Source organism: Accipiter gentilis, chromosome 8 (genome assembly GCF_929443795.1).
Source record: "Accipiter gentilis chromosome 8, bAccGen1.1, whole genome shotgun sequence".
Taxonomy (NCBI): domain Eukaryota; kingdom Metazoa; phylum Chordata; class Aves; order Accipitriformes; family Accipitridae; genus Astur; species Astur gentilis.
This window is the reverse complement of record NC_064887.1, coordinates 14077389-14099473: the sequence shown is the minus strand read 5'-3', so window position 1 is coordinate 14099473 and position 22085 is coordinate 14077389. Positions and strand designations below refer to the sequence as shown.

The 22085-nt window shown below is 34.5% G+C and overlaps 1 protein-coding gene across 4 annotated transcripts in view; it reads left to right on the top strand.

The window, feature by feature from the left end:
* Positions 1 to 22085, top strand: part of USP33 (ubiquitin specific peptidase 33) — a 43313-nt gene that overhangs the window by 7420 nt on the left and 13808 nt on the right. For 2 of the 4 annotated variants that reach the window (XM_049808575.1, XM_049808573.1), the window contains 14 exons: positions 1972 to 2034; positions 4519 to 4671; positions 6960 to 7059; positions 9557 to 9626; positions 10958 to 11071; positions 11830 to 11908; positions 14024 to 14444; positions 14859 to 14999; positions 17823 to 17935; positions 19214 to 19386; positions 19522 to 19592; positions 20176 to 20209; positions 21070 to 21115; positions 21824 to 22004. In XM_049808575.1, the coding sequence (XP_049664532.1) occupies positions 1972 to 2034; positions 4519 to 4671; positions 6960 to 7059; positions 9557 to 9626; positions 10958 to 11071; positions 11830 to 11908; positions 14024 to 14444; positions 14859 to 14999; positions 17823 to 17935; positions 19214 to 19386; positions 19522 to 19592; positions 20176 to 20209; positions 21070 to 21115; positions 21824 to 22004 (1759 nt within the window). Of the gene's footprint in view, positions 1 to 1971; positions 2035 to 4518; positions 4672 to 6959; positions 7060 to 9556; positions 9627 to 10957; positions 11072 to 11829; positions 11909 to 14023; positions 14445 to 14858; positions 15000 to 17822; positions 17936 to 19213; positions 19387 to 19497; positions 19593 to 20175; positions 20210 to 21069; positions 21116 to 21823; positions 22005 to 22085 lie in introns of all 4 variants that reach the window. The other 2 variants (XM_049808574.1, XM_049808572.1) reach the window with 1 other exon arrangement.

The following is a 22085-nucleotide window of genomic DNA, read 5'->3' as shown; positions in this document are numbered from 1 at the left end:
TTCTTTAAGTTATTTAAAAGCAAAACATCTTGTGCAGTTTTCTATTTTTAAAATTGTTTACCCTCTATCAGGTACGTATTTCCTGTAATTTAAGAATACTGTGTTTTAAATGAGATTTTTTGGAAATAGCACATTAAGGTTTCTTCTTCAGTTATGGTATTTTTTTAGCTTTTAAATTTTTTTTTAATCTTTTCCCCAGGTCTGTAGATCTGAAAAATAATATATTATTCCTGAATTAAGTTACCTTCTATAAGCCTCTCTTAGCATTTGTAGTAATAACATCTAGCAGTAAATGCTGACATTTTACAGCATAAAAATACATACTCTGACTTTTTTAATCTTGAGCAGAACAAATAAAAAATTTATTTTGAAACTTGCAGAAGCTTGTATAAACATTCTTCAAACTTTGTACGAATTTTGTACAGTCTTTACCATGGATATAGTTCTTTCTTAAATATGCTTTTGCCTTACTCTTCTTGCTGTCTACAAAAAAATGTAATTTTCAGTGTATTTAAAAAAAAAAAGGTTCTGAAAATGTTGCTTCTGATTAATCTATGATACTGAGAGGAAAGTATGTAGCTAATTTAGTTTTTAAAATGTCTCGTGAGTTCTTCGGACATACAGCTGTTTCCAGAGATTGAAATTTTGCTCTATAGGCTTGACTTCATTTTTTGGCACCTTTTGTCCAAGTGCTGTCAGGAAGACACCTAGGCTGAGATGCCAACATTTAGGTGTATGTATGAGTATTTTTAAAAATCTACTTCTTTAGTTTCCTTTTAAGTAGATTATGGTAACAGTTAAAAGATCAGATTATTTTGCTCCTTCTATCAATAAGAGATAGAAATGAAGGGGGAAAGAAACAGTGTTTAATGTCTTTGTTATATGCCTTGAAGTTTAATTACATATAAAAACCCTCTTGGGAGTTGGAAGAGGTGTTCAGGGATGAATCAGCCTGGCAGGTGGGGAAATGCTGTGAAGCTTAAAACGTGTTTTTTATTTTTCACTTATAGCTCTTAAACTGTTATTGAAAAACTCGATTTCATACCAACATTTCCATAGGAGAGTTTTGTAATTGCAGTAGGACACTTAGTGTCATGTTGCGATATATCTTCTCTTGGATGAATTGGCATCTTGCCTTCACCTTTTTCAGTAGAAAAACATGGTGAGATCCCAGCATGTTAACCATCTGTAACTTAACAAATATCTGTGATTATTTAATACAGAAAATTGACTGTGTGCAGCTGCTATTTGATTGTATAAATTAACATGGTTAGAGAGTTATACAGATAACATGCTCTTATGTGATTGTCTTGACTCACGCAAATGAGGAATTAATGAAAATTGCCTGAAGATTGGCAGCTGCAAGATTCCACACTCAGCCAAATATGCTTTGCAATTAGCACAATTAATATCAACAATTATTTTGCATGTTATAACTAGAATGTAGAAAGTACTCTAACCATATAGAGCTGGAAACTCTTATTTAAAAGTGAAAAAACCTAATTAATTGTGAAGTAATGCTTTTCAATGTAGGCACTGCAGATAGGGACATGCAGGCATTTTTGTATAAATGTGTCATGTTCTGAGGCTGTTGCAATTCAGTATTTTAGACACTGGGCTAACTTCATGTTTTCTGTAAAAATCTCTACCAAATAATGAATTGTAAAAAATACATGTCAACCTTAATCTGAATAAATATATCAAAATGGCCAAAAAATTATATTCCAAACACATTTAATGTCTAACACTGCCCACCTGTGAGAGGAGTTGAGTTAAATCTTGCAGTGTTCTTATTTGCTTTAGGTGATATTTATTTTAACGCTTAACTTTGCATGTCTCTTGGTTTGTGTAGGACTCTGAAAGTTTGAAATCAGAGTAAATTTTAAAGGAACTGGCAGTATATTCCTATTCTGTAAACCTGTTTGACACCACTTTTTAATTCTGTATACTTCTTCATATCTTTTTCAACAGAACAGATGTACGTATGTTGGCTGTGGTGAATCCCATGTTGATCACAGTACCACCCATTCCCAGGTATGTGTATTTGCTAGTAATACAGTTACTTGAAGCAGTGAAGTAGAGTTAGAGAACTTTTTTTACTCATGTTAATGAAGTCAATAACCTGTGTTAGTATACTGTTTGGAAGTTTGATTAGCTATGATTGTTTTTCATCTATAGAAGCAGGTCTTACTAATTTAGGAGTATGTGAGTATACAGTCTTTGTGCAGCTGCATAATTATTTGTGTAATCCTTACATTATTGTGCTCCTTAAAAGAACATGGTGAAAATTACTGATGATTTTCAAGATGCATGGACAAAAGATTTCTTGAGTACTTCAGTTTATATGTTGTACTTCACTGCTTCAGTCTAACTTTTTAGGATTGTGGCTGCCTGATGGATAAGAGGAGAAAAGTTGGATTAATGAAGTTGAGAGCTGAACAGGTGTAAGATAGGAAGTATAAATTATCAGAAACAGGTGCTTTGTTTCTGCATTATGCTCCCTGTTCCAGTGGCTACAGATGAAGAACGTGTAGACTGAGCTGAGCATATCCTTTCCTGCCATGTCCTGATTTTGGATCCAGCTTGGTAGGAGCAGTGGAGTGTGTGCACTATGTTCCCCAGCATGCCAAGTTCTGGCAAGGCTGGACAGCTTGAATGCATCTGTTTGGGTCTTAAACTCACTGTCTGTTCTGTGCACACACATGTACAAGTGGAATGCTTGCCAAAATGAAGCAAATGAGATATATCATTCTCTCTTAACAATACTGGGGACAGCGGGATGGCAGTTTTATCAAGATGTCATTTCAGAATTGCTGACTTTCTGATTAAATTAAATTCTTGCCACCAATTTACAGTTCGTCTGTTAGAAAATACATCTGAGGTTCCACACTGAGCAATTTTTGGTCCCTAAAAATACTAAAAAAACCCCAGGCGAATATTAAAATGAACAAGTAGTATATACCAGGGTTTTACAAGAAGTATGCTTTATGACTGCGTTTTACCACCACTCCTGACTTTTTATTTTTTTTTTAAGCAGGGCTTTGAGAGCAGTGCATATTTATACAAATCAATAGTGCATTAATATAAATCTATATAAATACAATTTTTTGTTGCCAGCTATTTAAGCTGAATCACAGTTCTAAAGCCTTTACAATAGATATATAAATGAGCAGCTTGTAGTGCAATTGGGGAACAGATGGTCCCTGAATTTCTTGCCTACAATTTTATACCTCTTGCCTTTCTACGGTAGTTTATTCCTGCTTTACATGATGTTTTAGCAATGTTACGTACTTGCCAAGTAAGAGAAAAGGAAAGGATAGTTGCTTGCTGTCCATGACATCCTTGTCTTGATTTTCATGTTACTTAATTACTGGATTTTAATTTTTTTTTTTTTTTTTCAGTAAAAATCTCAATAAACTCACTACAATGAGAGAAACAAGGTTGATGTGAATCAGTTTATTTCTGCTTACTCTAGTTTCCACCAGCAAGGGTCCCTGTACTGCAAATAATCATGTTCATTGTGTCCACTTCAAGAAAATTCATAAGCTGTTCCTCTGGAGACTTGTAATTATTTATGCAGCTGAAGCTGCAGAATCAAGCACATTCTCATGATTAAAATTGTCTGAGATATTTATGTAATCTGATGTTTTTTAGTAGGGGGAGGGCTGCTTAATGAAATTGTAGCCCACAGTTTTATTAAAAACATTGTTCTTGTACAAAGCCTTATTAAATGAGGGGAGGAGGAACCTGGGCATCCTGCAGCAGTTGTAGTATTTGCCTAATTTCTGGCAAATCTGTCATCTATAAACCTGGCTGGTGCTGACATAATAAGGAAGAAATACAGGAAGGATTGGTGGAAATATTTGGAGGATGATAGCAACTGTGTGCACAATCATACAGTAAGCAAAGAGGTTAAAAAAAGAAAGACGAAGATTAGAACAGTAAAAATATTCTCCATCTGTCAAATTTTTATATTGATTCACAGTATGAAGCTGTCAGCAAAAGAACTGAGTCTAGAGTGTTTGTTTTGATATGAACACCTCTTGCTGTAGCTGAACTGAAAATCTTACCTTACTCTTCTGATTGATTGTTAAATAGCTTGAATTTCCTACAGCAAACCAGTAGGAATAAAGACTGCCCTTACTATAGAGGAGTTAGCTGCCATTATGACCAATAGCAGACATTCCTGGAAAATTGGTTTGTTCTGAACTGTAACATTTCTGAGAATAGGCTTTCTTCTTACTTTTGTAATTACACCAAGGCATGTCAGATATGACAGTGGCTTAGATTCTGATTGTACCTTGTTGCTAATTTGAGTGACTTGTACTAAAAATGAGTGTTGGATAGTTTGTGCTAAAATTTCAGTAATTGAATTGCTATTTTTTAATATTCTAACATACATATTTGTTTCATTGTTGAAAGATCTAAAATTTTAATACTTCTGTTCTAGCTTGCATGTAGCAATATTTAATTATTCCAAATTTCTGAATCACAGTTTTGGTTTTTGTTCTGTTTTAGGAGACAAAACACTGTCTAACTGTCAACCTTACTACACTCCGTGTTTGGTGTTATGCCTGTAGTAAGGAAGTATTCCTGGATAGAAAATTAGGATCTCATTCTCCACTGCCAAATCCAAGACTATCTCACCAAGCACAAGAAAATAGTGTGCAGGTATTTTTTTAACCCAGTGAAACAAAGGCAGCTGTAGCTTTGCAGTAAACATTGTGTCTTCTCTCAAGTGAGAGGCTGACTTTTCCTCCTTTCTTGTGGCTGAACTTTCTATTAATTTCTCTCTATTTTTATAAAATTTCTTGAAAAAGACAGTACCCAGCTTCTGTGTTCTGTCTCTGTGTACTGCATGCTTCCTAAGAATGCTTTTTTTCATCTTATTGTCTAATAATTGTTTGTAATCTACAATCAGCTGTAAGATATGGACAAAGCACAGGTTTAAATTTAAGGTTACAAGATTAGAATAGTTCACCTGTGCTTCCCCATTCTGTCAGCTCTTGAAAATGTTATTTTCAAAACTCATTACAGTAGTTGCTGGCTAATATTCAGGGAGCAGCAGAATGCCTTAGTATGTGTTTATGGATACTTGCCTGAGATACTGTGCTTGTATAAATGAATTTGTACTTTTAGAGAAATATATGCTAATTGTTAACCTCATTTAGCGAGTAATACAAGACACTTAAAGGGATTCCTGTAACTGAGTCTCTGAGGTTTAGACATGTCTAGTTTTCAGTTTTGATAAGTGACTGAAAAGGTCTTGATTTTTTTGTATGTATATGTGCGGGTGAAAATTTTTCCAGCAGAGTGGTATACACACAAACACTCCTAAACAGGTAAAAATTTAACTACTATGCAAGAATTCATTAAGAAGGCAGTAGTAACCTGTGTATATTGTATGTATATGTTTAATTTTGGGGTAGAATGACAAATGTATTGTGTTAGATTAATGTGGAAAAATACGTATCAAACAAGAAATCTGGTGAATGCTATTAGTGTTTGCCAAGGAGTATAAATATGCCAAGGAGAAAAATATGTCCAGTATCTGGGAAATTCATATTAGTCAGGTAAAACCAGGCTTAAGATTGTAGTGGTTTATATGATTATAGCATCAAAACCAAGCCTTTATAAAAGTGCTTAGCTGTTCCTAACTCTACACTTGTTAACAATTAACGTAGTAGCTGAAGAGTAAAATAATGGATAAAGCATTAGCTAGTATTGGAGAAGTTAGAGGAAAAAAATAAGCAAGGTAGACGTTATACAGAGAATTTTGAAATATGCTATTTTCTTGTCTTGTTCTTCTGCAATTTCAACAAGGTTTGTTTAGATTTGTTTTGTTATCTTCTGGTTACATTAGTCTTTGCTGGCATCAGTACTGTTCACTCTGGTAATATCTTTTCTAGATAAGTGTTGTCTTGGAGAACATTATGCTGCAATTTCTGAAGTATAATTGTTTGGTATAATGCCTGTATCTGAAAAAAAGTTATTTCTTTATCCCATATTTAATGTACTTACATAAAAATGACAGATAACTTGGTTAAAACTGACACAAGTATAAGTACAGTATTTCTAAAATTGTTTTGCTTGAGGCGTAGAGCTGTGGAAGAGATACCATGATGCACAGGTTGGACAGAAAGATGGGCAGTTTTTCAATGTATGTAGAGAGGAAATATCCTTTAATATTTTCACTTCAAAGTTTAGCATTTAATAGGAACATAATCTGATCATTTTCTCATAAAATGCCACCAGCTCAATTGGAGTAGTACCATTGGAATATTTTTTTTATTTAAATTTTTATTATCCAGAAATTCTGGTGACTTGACATAAAGCTGGGTTTGGACTTCTGAACTTCTGTTATACTTGACCTGTTTTAATCTTCCAAGAAAATGGGTATAATATACAGAAAAATCAGTAGAACTTACAAAGTCTGCCAAACATTTTGTTTAGAATTTTTATTTATGTGCTCTTGCGCTCACAAAAAGAGCTTGTCATGCAATAAATGTCTGCCTGCCTAATACTGTGTTTTTTTCTTTTTGTATATTTTGCTTCCAACAGTTTAATTTGTTAAATGTAGTGAGCCATCTGGTGGCATATCAAAAATATATGCACTAAATTTTATGTGATGGCTACTGTGTTAGCTTTTCAGTGCTGGCTTACTGGTTATCCAAGGGAAAGGAATACTATTAACTTGCTTTGTTTTGATTCTTCAGCTGTTGCCATAAAATCATGCAATGTTGCCACTGCTAATCTGAAGACAAAAATGTGAGGTTTTTCTTAGTAAACTTTATCAGGGTAGCTGTGGAATCCTATTCTCACTTTGTGCAGTGAGATTTCAAAATGCATTCACGTAATTTTCAGTTTCTAGATTTGTTGGTGAAATTATATGTAAGCTTAATTAAGAGGAAAATTGATAAATACAAGTAAATATACTTTTTTATTATTCTCCTTACAAGGATTTTAAAATACCTAGTAATCCCACACTGAAGATTCCGCTGGCAGCTGTATTTGATGATTTAGATATCGAAGTGGAAGAAGATGAGTTAAAGACTAGAGGTAATAAAGGCAAAATCTAGTGCTTTATTGCCCTTTATGACATGTGTATGTCTCCAAGTCTGTTCTCCAGCTATGTACTAGTTCTCTTCTAAGTGGAACTGTTTCCTATTCTGCACCAGCTAAGACCTTTATTTTTAGTTTCACCTTTATTGCAGCAATCTTTACTTACCTTCAGAGCAGAGACTGCACTGATAAATGTAGTGCACCCGTGCAAGCAGCGACAAAAATAAGAAAGCATGTTTGAGTAATGTTTAAAGTAACTACTGTTCTAGCCACTCTGGTAAAAGTAGTTTTTTCTAAAATCTGTTCTAATGTTTTCTCCTGTCCTAAAAGGTTCCTGATTCGAATGTTTATCCTGCATTTTGGGTAACTTTTCTGAGCCTGTAGTATCCCAGTATGGGTTTTTGGTTTTTTGTTTTCTCTTTTTCAGTAATGATTTTGTGCACTGCCACACTTCCTGGTATAAAGGGTTACCTCACCCTAATTTTAAGCTATTGTAAAGATGAAAATGAGAGTGGATGAAACTCCAAACAGTGAAGCCTCAATTTCTCACTTCATAGAGCATATAACAGTTATTATTTTTTACAAGTCTTAAATTGGTATTGATCATTTAGAAAAGTATATTTGTATTTGTTAGTAAAGAAAGTATTTCTAACTATCATTTTCTCAGAAAAATCTGACCCACAGATTGTTAAGCTATTGGTTTTGAGATGCCAATGCATATGTCACAGCAGTTTGTTTTCCATTAGTGATTATAAAAGAGTTATTCTAATTTATGGACCTCATTTGTTCTTTACTCATTTACTACCAGCTTTCTCTCTCCTAAGTCTGCTGGCATTGTCCAAAAATCCCTACTTTGCCCCTTCTGTTGTCTGGCATGGTCTTTCTGGATATGTCACCAGCCCACTAATTTGCCATCTGCCCAGTTAGTTTGTCCTACCAGTGTGTGTATTTGTGTATCTCCTTGTCCTACTAATATTTTTGGGAATGTAACTTGTACAGAAGTAATAGACAAGTAGAATTGCTTTAAAGTTCCCAGTGATGTTGATGTGACTGTGTTAATACATTTCTTAAATTTAAAGGAAAAACTTCTTTAGCTCCATTTTAACCTTATTCTTAAAATTTCTTTTCAAATGCTTTTGATGAAGCAAATATTAGAATATATCTTTGCAAGAAAAGAAGTCTATTCAAAAACTTTACTTGCAACACTGCAGGCTGGAAAACTGCAGTGAGAGTATCTTCCTGATAGATCTTCTGCTGTTAAAAAAAAAATTAAAAAATCCTATGACTGTTCTTATTTTCCAATTTTGGTAAGAATGACTGTCCTTTTTGTAGCAGAAATTGGAAGGGCAGAATGCAGGTTTGGATGTGGGAAGCAGGACTATATTTCCATTCAGACAGATAGAAAAACCTTTTAAAACTTGAAAATGAAGTTCTGTGTATTAAAAAATTCAACTAAAATAACCAAACTGTTGTTTAGCTGTAAAAGCATTTTCTTAGTAAGTTTTATTTTTCTGCCACAGACTGAAATAATTGGGGTAGTTCCTATACTTCAAGGATTGCATAGAGCCAATGGTGTTGATTGCTGAATATTTAAAGTTTTCCAGTCTTACTGATTCTTTTCTTATAAATGTTACTGTTTTCTCCTACAAAAGCAATTTTGTTTTGTAATTACTTACTTCATTAATTTAACACTTCAGTAGCTATGAAGAGCAGGTGTTTCAGATGAATTTTTTTAAATTGAGCTCATGTGGTAATTACGACTTTTTTGAACAGCATCTCAAATATTGGAAGAGCATTTTTCATGACTGCATAATCACTGAAAGAATATATGTTAATTGTAACTTTTCTACTATGTAGTAGTATGTCTACTATGGACATTAGTCAAGAAAGTAAACAATCTGGGCTTGAAAATAAATTCTGTGGGGAAGTCTAAACTGAGCAGTCTGTGTATAAAAAAAGGGTGTATAATTGGCATAGAAAAAAGACTGATCATAGGTAATTATAATTCTGATTCTGAGATAATCACATGCTGAGTAGGTTTTGAATGTTTAGCGTAATCTGACTGCTAGCATGAACTTGAGACATAAGAATGAAATCTTCCTTGAGAAGCTTTTGGTAATATGATTAATGGTTACAAACACAGCATAGAAACCATTTAACTGAACAGATAAATCGTTAAGTTAAAGTAAAAAAATAATTGATAAAAGTATTTTAAGTTACAATCTGCAGCTGTCATAAAACATAAAAAGTTAGTAAGATGCAATACAATCTACTTGTCTGAAGTGTTCTAGTCGGCCAAAATCAAAACACTTAATTACTACTTCTAGTTAGATTAGTATTCCTTTAGGAGTCCTATGTTTCTTTTAGTTACAACTCTGCATTATAATTGGCATCAGAACTCTTACAGAACTCTTATATTTTTTAGGAATTATTTTCCTTAATGTGTCTTGTTTTGGATTAACAGACTTGCTGAATATTCATTCTGTTTTTTCAGGTCTAACAGGATTAAAAAATATTGGAAACACTTGTTATATGAATGCAGCTTTACAAGCTCTTTCCAACTGGTAAGGAAAATGATTGTAAATGTAATTTTATGTTTGCTTATATGTGCATTTGCTGAAGATGGACTTAAGGATTTTGAAGTGCTGCACTACCATGGAAGAAAATGTGTACTTGCTAAATCTCAGTCTTATGTATAGCAAACAATTGTGTCACTGGTAGGGGAAAAAAAGTGTTGTGGTATATGGGCTACTCAGCTTTTTCCCTGTTTCATTCTATTCCTCACTGTCCTAAATAAAAATATATGCAGCTCTAGAAATTAGAGGAAAATCTGATAAAAGCTATTAAATTTGTGGGTTGGTTTTTTTCTGCTACAGAAGAAATCAAAGGAAATGCCTAAGAATAAACCCTAATTAAAGAAGAGACACACTAGGATCAAAAGGTCCAAATTCAGTCCTTAGAAACAATGCATCTGGAACATTCTATGCTAAATCATCCCAGGAATGGCTAGAATACAAAATCTTGTCATCCTATGGGGATACCAGACAAGTTCACGAAGGAGAAAGCTACAAAAGCTGAAGAGATAAAAAAACTATCCAAGTCTAAAGTTTATTGCACTACAGATGGTTTAGGAGGGGACAGTACTTGAACATATATCATATATGCTTACTGTATGCATCTGCTTTTGGCTGCATTCCAAGACAGGATACAGGGCTAAGTAGACCTCACTGAGATCCTTTCCTGAGGGAGAGGAGAACTGAGGCAAATCTCTCTAGAAGGTAAAGAAGTGGACAAGGCATCTAATCATGAGGAAGTTATTCTGTTGAGAAATGCCAAATTTTGAAAGTATGCTGGGATATCTCCTTTCTTGGATAAAACTAGGTCCAAACTGTATGAGGGACTGTGACTTCAGAAGGGGGGGTTGAAGGGAGAGAAGTGAGAGAGTATGTGAGTTGGCAACACTGCATGGAGCAAACAGATAGTAATCATTTAAGTATAAATTGTTTACCTACAAACATCATGTGGCACTACTGGATTCTAGAGAAAAGAAGATTTAAGATGCTATTTATGGACTAAGCTTATGGTGATGGTTGCTGTAGTGGTACATGTGTACTTCTGTGATGGCTAGGAGGAATTGACTTGAATTTGAATCCCATTAGACAATTCTGGTGCTTTAACATGGCAGAGTACATTTGAGGAGCAGTGTTGCCGTACTGCTGAAGTTGTCCTACTAGGAAATGTTTGGTTGCAGCATTTAAAGATGTAGGAGATTTGATTGTTCAACTACATAATAGTATTAGTCTTTTTTTTTTTTTAAATAGTGTTGTATGAAATGTGGGTTTCCTCTTGTATTTTAACAACCTGAAACAAATCCTATTTTCTTCTTTTTAATCAGCCCACCTTTGACGCACTTTTTTCTTGACTGTGGAGGCTTAGCACGAACAGATAAGAAACCAGCAATTTGTAAAAGTTACCTCAAGCTGATGACAGAACTTTGGCACAAAAGCAGGTATTGCATCATTTTGGTGATGAATGATTATAAATAAAGTCCAGAGTTAGGAAGGATGCATTAATCTGTCCTAGGTTTCTAATTTTTATTTTGTCTGTATGACAGAACTACTCTTGTAAATTAAGGAAGGAAAGACTAACTTGCAGGATTTAAACACTTCTTATAAAACACTCCTTCTAACCTGATCTTTTCCATACTTACCAAGGATGGGACAAATAAGTGATGTAAATTGTAGTAAAGGAAGATCTGACAAAAAATACATGATAAACACTATACAAAGTAACATCAAGCTTTTAAAAATAAGTTTATATCTGCCAGAAATACATCTAAAATGTTTAACTACTTTATCCCCTGTATGTCCTTCATTCTGTATCAATTTTTTATCAATTTCTTTTATTTCATTATGTGGAATTTCTGTTATCTCTAAGAAAGTACTTCAGAATATAAGTACGAAGATAAAGAAATGGTAATAGTGCATGGTACCAAGAGTATGTCTAATTTGTCTTCTGATTCTCTGACGAGCAATGTCGCATAAAAGGCCTGATACAGTCTCTATTTCTGTTAGATGACAGATTTCAAAAAAATTCTGTAGTTAATTCAATACCAATATTATGTTTGGTTAAGATTAATATTATTGGTGTTAGATGTGTTATAGTGCAGTTGTAGGTAAAATTATGATCCCAGTAAAGATAGAAAAGTCCACTTAAATGCTTGCTTTTTAATATATTTTTATATATTAACCTTTTTTTTTTCTTTAGGCCTGGTTCTGTTGTTCCTACTGGTTTATTTCAAGGAATTAAAACTGTTAATCCAACATTTCGAGGCTACTCTCAACAGGTAAAACCTTCTGATATCTTTTAAATCTGCCTAAACCATAAAATTATGTCTTATTTTTAAATCTAATGCTTAAGGTACCATGCTTCCTATATTTGCTTAAAGCAAATGCAACATAAACTTTAGTTTATATGTTTCAAATGTAGATCATCTGCAATGGAACCATCAACAGTTAAGTTGGGTATTATGTTTGTTTATACCAAATTCTCAGAAGTTGAAGGCCTTTCAAGAATAACTCCTTTTCCCTTTTTTCAGGAAAAATAAAATAACATATATCTAAACCTTTTCCTTTTGTGAAATAATGCTGCTAATATTTGAGCAGTCCCAGAAAACAAAGTGAAGGTGTTCAGAAATAAAAAAGAATATAATAAACTTTTTAATATTCATCTACCAGTTAAGTTTTTTTTAAAAAATAAATACATAGTATCCAATTTTCATTTAGTGTCTTTGAAAAAAAACCAAAACAAAACCACTGATGTGTGTTTGGTAAGCAGTATTGTGGGAACTGACAGTTGGTAACTTGTTAAATAGGCATGTATTATTATATAGTAAAGGCATTCTTCAGTTGATCCTTCATACAGTATCTTGCTGAATTTATACAGTTTGCAGTACTTTATTAAAAGCTTTTGGGCTAGAGGAAAAAATTAAACCCTGTAATTAGAAAAGTTTACTAATATCTTCCAGGAATCTGCTGTTATTCAAAGGAATCTTGCTGTTTGAGTTAGCGTGTTTCATATTTGTGGAGTTGAAGGATTAGAACACGTTTTAATGTTCAAATGCTGCATGTAGCTATAAAGAAATTTTTTAAATAGTAATCTCAGTTGTTTTTTTTAATTTACTCATTAATTTCTTAAGAGCCACATGAATTTCTGGAAAAGTAGAAAATCAATCTTGATAACTAAAAAGAAACTGTATGGAAACTTGGTTCTTGCAGCTTTTAACACTGATGGGAATGTCTTTTTCCATGCAGAGCGACACTTAATGAGAACCTTTTTAGGTTCTGCCTGGATCAAGCTTCAGTTGTATGTTTAGTAGGTTTCATGGCAACAGTTAAAACAAAGCAGGTCTTTCATGACCAACACTCTCCTGTTGCCCAGCCTTGCCAAGTTGGGTAGCCAATTGGGCAGCCATGTCCAATTTTCAGGGAGAAAAAGGAATTCTTTTGCTCTATGACGAATGTTTATCAGTTAATTTGAGTTTGGTTTTGGTTTTTTTAAAGGATTACCAGGAAATAGGCATATTAGATTTTTTTCATTACCCAAAACTCAAATCTGGTAGTTGTAGTTTTTAAGAAAAAGGATGTTTTGTAGTCAGCAGTTGTGAGCTTAATAAGTAATTGCTATGATGAATGGGAACGTTGAGCAGCAAAAATTGTTATTATGAACAAGCAAAATACGAAAAGGAAACTGGAAGAAAATAGAAGCAGTAGTAGTTGCCAAGAAGAGGCTATTGTTTTCTCTTGTGCTTGCTTTGTTAGATATTCTCTATTGCCAGGAACCAACCTGCTGCCTGGATTGTTGAAATTTGGTGGCATTTAAGGTATTTCCAAATATGGATTAGACTTGTAGTAATACTTGACAGCTCTTTGTGGAAACACTGATAGTTGAGGAATCTTGTCCAGGCTTGAGAAGAAAAATTAAAATCTTTTTGACAGTATGATGCAATTGGAACTTCCATACCCAGTGAAAGCAAGGCTCTGGTTGCTTTGCTGAAGATGCTGCGTAACATTAAAAGACTGTCCCTGAAGCATTCCATTACCAGCAAGGCTGGATTCTGACCACAGTGTTGGTAGTTGCTTGAGTTATGCTTATCATTCATGTAAGCTATGGTAATATTTTTGTTAAAGTTGTTGAAATAAGCTTTTTGGGAATTAAAGTGTTTTGAAAGAATCTTGCATGATAACATTAGATGTGATGTGCAAGAAATGGACACAGGAAACAAATATGCATCTGGAAATGAAATTTCTTTTGAACATTAGATCTGGGACAGAAGAATTTACCTTATTCTTTAACAGCCAGCTATAGCTTTCACTTCAGTTATCTGTATCTTTTCCTGATATAACTTTAATATCATCTAAATATAATGGAATAATATTGTAAAATTTGTTTAAAATCCTAGGATGCACAAGAATTTTTGCGTTGTCTAATGGATTTGCTTCATGAAGAACTTAAAGAACCAGTTGTAGAACTGGAAGATGCCCATCCGATGAGTGTTGAAGAGAGTATGGAAGAAGACAAGAGCCAGTCAGATGTAGGCTTTCAGACCTGTGAATCCTGTGGTACCTGTGATAAAACAGAAAATGATGCTATTTTTAAACCTGTCTTAGAGGATCCTGCAGAGACAACCATGTTAATTCAGGATGATGATAACAACTCAATTACATCCAAAGACTGGCAGAAAGAAAAAATTCCAAGCAACAAGCTTAAACAAACAAATTCTATGGAAGACTTTGAAAAAGACGCAAACACTGCTTCAGAGACCACTGAATGTTTAAATAATCAAGGAACTGTCAAAGTACAGATACACAGCAGATTCTCAGGTATTACATTATTAATGTGTTATTGAAATAGTTGAATTCTTAGCTAGAATATCTGTGTGAGTGGAAATGAGTTGTAGAATACAGTAGAGGCATAGGTCAAATAGGGTAGGTGGATTTACTTGTAAACAATGCACTTTCTTAAGTTATTTTTTTAGTTTAGGTTTTCTGAATTCAATTTGAATTCCCTTGAAAAGCTAAAGATTTGTACTGGGTAAGGTTTCAGATAACCCAGAAGAGTGGGGTTTTTTGGTTTTCTTCTTAACTTAAAAGGCATGTGAATTGAAATGGTGCTTCATTCCTAAATGTCCAGTGACCTGACAGTGTGGTTAAATAAATTACATGACCATTGTGTCTGTTCATTCTGAAGTAAATTTTTTGGTGGAATTTATGAAATAATGCAAATATTAATTGCAGAGTACATCAATGATGTCCACATGAATGATATATCTGCAGCTCAAACTTCATCATCAAATGAAGGGATGAACTCACGTTTATCAAACAGTCCTCCAAAATCATTCCCATCGTGCTCTTCACTGGCACCAGTCCACAAAAAAGGTATAGGCCCTTTATTTTCTCCCTCCTGGTACTGAATTGCTCTGTATTACAGTTTTCAATTTTGTTGTTTCTTGTGTTTTGCATAGCAATGCAGTATTGTTCTCAAGGGGTTTTTTTATCCCCTATCCCTTGTGAGGAAAGGGAGCATTATGTAAGCTGGACATATAATAAGACTCCCTTTACTCTGTAAAATTTTTGATTCTTTTGAAGCATGAATAGTATTTGCCTCTGCTTTGGGAGGATGGAATAATATTTTTAGACAACTTTTTCAATTGTACTGGTTTGGAGAGAGGGGAAACGTGTGGGAAGTTAGTACCCCTGGAAAGTTAATGGTTTTCAGAGAACAAGTACATTGGTTCTTCAGCAGAAGTTCAGTAAGTCAACATTTTAGTCTGTTAAGGTTTAAGGAGCCGTGTGTATCTATACTGTAAATAGACTTGTAAATGCTAGCTGCTTTCTGGTTGTTACTGTCTCTGCTGCGTAAAGTATTTCTTTTGGCACTTTCCCTAGTATAATGCGTTTATCAGTGTCCAGAATTTTTAGACTTTTACTGTCTTTAGATACAAGACAGTGCAGCTTTAGGGCACAAGGAGCAAGATATAATTTTTTTCCCTCCCTTATTTGTCTAACAGTAGACTGTTTTAATAAAAGCTTGTCTTTTGGAACATGCTTTTAAGGCTCGCATTAAACCAAACCAAAACAAAAAGCTCCCACAACTTTAATATTGTGATCCTATTTCATTCAACAGGCTGTCCAGGGTAAGTTCTGAAAATGCTCATGTTATCCTTTTAATGCTTTAGCACTGATGTTGAATGACGATTTAATGGATTTAAATCATTGACCTCCTTGGTTCATTTGTTCAGCATTTTTGACACTGCATCGGTACTACTGCCTCCAGTTTTGGCTTCACCATTACAGGAGGGTTTTAGACAAACTGAAGTGAGTCTGTCAGAAGAGGTACTAGGTGACTGGAGTTGGTTGTGTACAAGGAGAGGTTGAGAGAGCTGGGTTTGTTCAGCCTGGAGAAGGAAAGGCTAAGGGGGAACTGCCGTTGTCATCAGCATTGTGGGTGGTTATAGAAAAGCCAGAGCCAGACTTTTCTTGAAGCCATGCAGCAAATAGAAATGGAAGCAAGTTGCAGAAAGGAAAATTTCTATTAGATGGAAGGAAAAAAATCTTTCAATGAGTAGGTGAATAATGGAACAGAAGCCGGTGCCCGAGGTTCTTAGAGATGGGTATTCCAAAGTTCAGCTAGAGTTGCTTTGTACACAGACTGTACCAGATGATATCCAAAGGTCTGTTCCAATCTAGACTACTGTTTTTTGTCACTTCCTAAAAATTTAACTCTTGGTCATCTTTATTGAGTATTGAGGGACCAGGTATGTATGCAGAACTGACGAGGAGAGTAGTGTGGCAGCCATTTGCAAGCTCACAAGTTGTTGTTTTTTTAATTCCCCATAATGCTAGGGGAATTCCCTAGTGTTCTAGGACTTGTGCCTGAGGGCTAATACCTAATTACAACACGTGTATTCCGTTCTTCTTTTCCATTTCTCCCTTGCTGAAAGCACATGGTGTCTGTGGGGTGCCACAATTCTAAGATGCCCCTTCTTGTCAGCGTCTTCCATTTCTTCCTACTGTTTGTTAGTGTGGATAAATATAGCACATCCTCCACATCACTGATAAATAAAGACTTTAGAACCATCTTAAAGCAGTTTAGTGACAAAATGAGTGATGGAAAGGTACCTTAGAGAATTCTGGGCAAAAAGCTCTATGAGACAGTTTGTGTCTGTGATAAAATATATCTGATATATTGTGGAAAAAGAGGGTTTTTCAGATTACTTTTAGTGGCTGTTCTTTCTGCTGGAGATACTTTTGAATTCAGACTTTTTTATTATTTTAGAAATCTTTCTAGGTATGGGATGATACATAGACAATACATAATACTGCTGGACAGTAAAGAGACAAGAGGACTTGCTTATGGGCAAATACTTTATGTACAAAGGAGCCTTGGGAGCTTGTGTTCTATGTGAAAGACATATTGGAGTAATTCAGTTTCCTTCTCACTGTAATTATTTTTATGTTTTGCTGCCTATCTTGTTACTGGGTGTCAGCATTTTGGCAAAGTTTGCCTTTGACTTCTATAAGACTTCTGAGTGGTCTCTTGGGTAATATACTGTTTCCAGAAGAGGTTTTGTGGTCTTTGTTTTAGCCTACCATTCCAGTAATCTGTAGAGCCCAAGAGACTGCTCTGGTGTGTTTAACTAGTTAGTAGTGGATTTGGGTGGGGAGCGCATGTTATTGGCTTGGAGTTTTACTTTATTTTTTTTAATAAGCTGCTGTTAGGCTGAATTCTAGTAGTCCATTTAGTCTACTTCAACCCACTGTCATCAGTGTTGTGATACAGTAAGCTTGTGTAAGAGCTCTTTAGCCCAACATGGTTAAAACTTAGATGTGATCAAACTAAATGTCCGATAAAATGTGCCTTTTTAAATTTACACCTTGGGTGATTCCTGCCAAGATTAATCTTGTTAGCAGCAGGCTGTAGATTTCAAGACTGGCAGTCTGAGTTTTACTTAAACATGAGGCAAAATTTTCTGCTGTTTTTCCCCCATAAACTACTTGGGGAACCTACATGAATTACCTGGTACTAGCAGTAATCAAGTTCTATAATTTCTAAGAAATACTTCGTAAATAGAAAACAGGGCTTGACTCAATCTAATCTTAAATATGTGTGATCTCTAATTATATTATGCAAAGTTGAAGGAAATTGGAATCCACTGTATCTTGATTTACTTTCAGCATTTTATTTTTGTCATTTTACAGTTTCAACTGTATCATCACCAAAAAGGAAGAAGCGCAAGAAGTACAGGAGTGTTATTTCTGATATATTTGATGGGACTATAATAAGCTCAGTACAGTGCTTGACTTGTGATCGGGTGAGTAAGGAGGGGAAATTCTAGCTTTTAGTATGTTTTTTTTCCCCAATACAAATACTTATGGCTTTATGAATACAGTCATTCTCTGGTAACTTTATTCTTTTGTGGGAGATTTCCTCAGAAGGTCATATTGTTTTGTACTTTTTTACTCAAATAGTAATAGCAGCTACTACCAGCACTTTGTATTTAGACTAGCTTGCATTCATTGAGCTGGATATTTACTCAGAGCTGAAAATAACATTTTGAGAATTGGTTACAGCAAGGACAGAGAAAGAGGCGTGCTCTTCAATGTCACTTAGGTATGATTAGTTTTTAGTAACATTCTGAATATCCTAATGCATACCTGCTACTGTCCTAAGTTCTCAGGTACGTAATGTTACAAAGAAAAGTAAAAGACGGTAGTCTAATCATACTGCTATAACAGTCTTATTAGGTAGACTGAGGCTAAGAAAATTAATGTCTTTCAAAAAATCCAAGTAAAGACACTTACTTTGAAAGGTGATATGAATCATTAACTGCTTTCTGAAGTTACCCTCATAGAATTACTTAGAACAGCACATGTGATCTTTTAAAAACGTCAATTATCTAAATATATCTAGTGGACCGCTTCAGTTTCAAAGCAATAGTATAAAATATTGGATATCCAAATCTTTGCATTGGGGACAAGTTTCTCAACATAAGGTTTAAACCTAACCCTGATGCAGTTGCATGCCCTTACTGCTTCCATTATTTTACATCTAAGAATACCGAGACCTCAGGGTAATCTCGTGAGCAAGTTCAAAAAACAAATAAGAATTTTTAAAGTTTGCTTGATGTTATACTCTGTGACTGTGTGATCGCTAAATCCAGCATGAGAGAAAGGAAATGCACAGCTAGGTCTCTTTTGCAGCAAGTCCAGTTACATCAGGTCAAGATAATGTCAAAGTAAAATACTGTCAAAACAATGGACTGAAGCTTTCTGAGACTAGCTTGTATAACAGGAGCCTGAGGCAAAAATGGTAGTGCTTTGTATGACTAGGAGGAAGACAAATAATAACAACTTAAAAAAAAAGTTTCAGTGATAACAATGTGCAAGATTTGCTCTAAAATGTTTTTTTTTCTTCCTCTTTTTTAGAAAATGAATTCTTACATCTCCTTATTTATGATTAATTGGCCACCTAGTGGAATTTTCAACTATACAGTGACTTAGTAGTTACAAGTGAACTTTACAGAATTCAATTTAATTGCTGTTTCCCTTCAAGCTTAATTCTATTTTGTTTCATTTGTTTTCTTCTTTAGCTGTCTGTAACACTGGAGACCTTTCAGGATCTGTCCTTACCTATTCCAGGGAAGGAAGATCTTGCTAAACTCCATTCTGCAAGTCATCAGACATCTCTAGTCAAGGCAGGGTCATGTGGAGAGGCGTACGCTCCCCAGGGATGGATAGCTTTTTTTATGGAATATTTCAAAAGGTAAATAATATTTACCTTGTTTTATTTATTTATCTATTTTGAAATTCCAGTTTCTGCTCTTCTGGCAGAACATTTGTTGGTTTTCTTTCTTTTCTGTCAATGATGTTTCAGGTTTGTTGTCTCATGTGTTCCTAGCTGGTTTTGGGGTCCAGTTGTAACCTTACAAGATTGTCTTGCTGCCTTTTTCGCCAGAGATGAGCTCAAGGGTAAGAGGTTAATTACACAAATGTGTTTCTTCTGGGGTCTTTTCCTCCTATCACAATAAGATGATTAATATCTTCTTAGCTTCACAAAATTAAGCAAAGGCCACCTGTTAGACTGTACTACAGTCATTCCTTGCTCTTATGGGATCATTCATTTCAAAAAGGTAAGCTTCTCACTCAACTGAATATTTGAGGCAAGAAATGCCCATAAAAGCTGCTTTAGAAATGTCAGGTAAATCTGAATTTGGTTTAATGAAATTTATCCACTGAAGGTTCATAAAAATTTCAGAAACCACTATATTAATACTAATTCTAATAACCTCAGTTTGGATTTAGTAAATTATTTCCCTTTTAAATTATATAGCATTGTCTCTTGCGGTTATGCTGTACTTTTTCATAGTTGAAAATGTAAAACCTAAGAACCTTTCTATTTAGTTGCTATATCAACACTTTTATGACTGTTAGATATTGAATGCAACCTAAAGATAAATTCCCTTGAAACTTACATATCAAATATGTGTGCTTGAAGGATAACTATTTGGATTTAGGGAATGATGGTTGTTTTTCTTCTCCGTGATATTTGCAGGTGATAACATGTACAGCTGTGGAAGGTGTAAGAAGTAAGCTGGCTTTTACCTTTGTTTGTTTTAACTTGTCTTGAGTGCTTTAATGCTTCTGTTAGTCAAGAGGAGGCATTTATTTCTGTTGGATATGTCATAGTACTATTAATCTTTTGATACTACCTTGTGTTCTGGCTGTCAGAAATTCAGTATTATAAAGGTGCAGGAGTCAGGAAGCACTGACTCACTGTACCATATTGCAGACCAAATGCGCTTAATTCTTTTTCATGTTCCCTACAATTTTAGATCTTTCTAAATTGTTTTTAATTGATAAAATAAAAGCTTTTAGCCTTCTATATTACTAGCAGGTTTTCATTGATATGCCATAGGTCACCTCAATGTGTTAAAAATAAATAAATACACTATGGCTTTAAATACTAAAGAACCAAGAAACAGAAGTGGTCTGAAGACTGCTCAAAGTCCTTTATGGAAAAAGAGTGTTATTCCTTGCTATATAACTGGTGATCCGCTGTGGGTAATTTCTTAAGAAACCAACTGAGTTTATTTTTGTTTCTCTTTGCTGAATAATCAGCTTCCATGAAGCTTAAAGTTCTTTACTTTATGCTAAGAGAAACTGTTAGCTAGATGGATCTTGATTATCTGTACTTGCTGCTTTGAATTTTTCAGCAGTACAGATTGTCTTTTCTTCTGAAGCGTCATTGTTTGTATCATTTTGGCTACTCCATGTCTAGTCTACATTCCAGAAATATTTTGGGTTTAGTAATATAATGTTCAGCTGAAGACTTTTGCTGATCTAGCACAATAAAATAAAACCTTTTCAGAACTAAGTATTGGTTGTTTTGATTTGTGTTGGTTTGTTTTTGTGTTGGTTTGTTTTTTGTTTTTTTTTCTTTGCTTAGGTTAAGAAATGGAGTGAAATTCTGCAAAGTGCAAAAATTTCCTGAGGTACTGTTACTACATGCACTTTAAAGCACATTTTTTGCATGATTAGGAATGTGGTAAGACTAATGACTTGCATGGAGTAAATTGTGTTTATAATGTTATATGGTGAAAGCATATCTTCATACTGCCATTTGTTTTAAGAATGTGAACAATGTTTGATTATTCACCCTGTAAGAAAGCGAATGTTGTACATGAAAACTAAAGTTAGAAGAATGGGGTTTTTCTATGTTGTTACTGTCAGCCTGCAGAACTTACTTATACTGTAGATCATAGAATTAAATACCACAGCCAGACTGGAAATCTTTTGTATAAATCCAATCTTATACTTCAAAACATGAGTTGATAGCTGTAGTAATCAGGAAGAATTAACGTCCTTTGTAACAAGATTGTGCAATAGGTGCATTGAGGAAGAGAAAAGGTATGTTCATTGCTGCATCAGTGTTAGTAACTGTTCAGGACTGGGTTTTTTATACTGTCAGTAAAATAAGTCTTTGATAATTACAAATTCATTTCTAACTCCTTGAGCTGCAATTGATGTAAAAAAGAAAAAAATCTGTGGAACACAGCGCTTGTGATAGTTACCTCAGGCCATAGAGAAAAGTGATTCTTTTTGGGACAATAAAAGGAAAAGATGGCATGCACAGTACACTTAGTAAATATCAAATAGTAGCATGTATAGTTCTTGCGTGAATCTGTCGATCCTTCTTACAGATATTGTGCATTCATCTCAAAAGATTTAGACATGAACTTATGTTTTCCACAAAAATTGGGACCCATGTGTCCTTTCCCTTGGAAGGCCTTGATCTTCAGCCTTTCCTTGCGAAGGACAGTCCAGCTCAAATAGTGACTTATGATCTCCTATCTGTCATCTGCCATCATGGAACTGCCAGCAGTAAGTATGAAGTTGATTGTTTTGTCTTTGCAGTTGATATTCACATCAGCACTTCTGTTTAAAGGGTGATATCCATATACT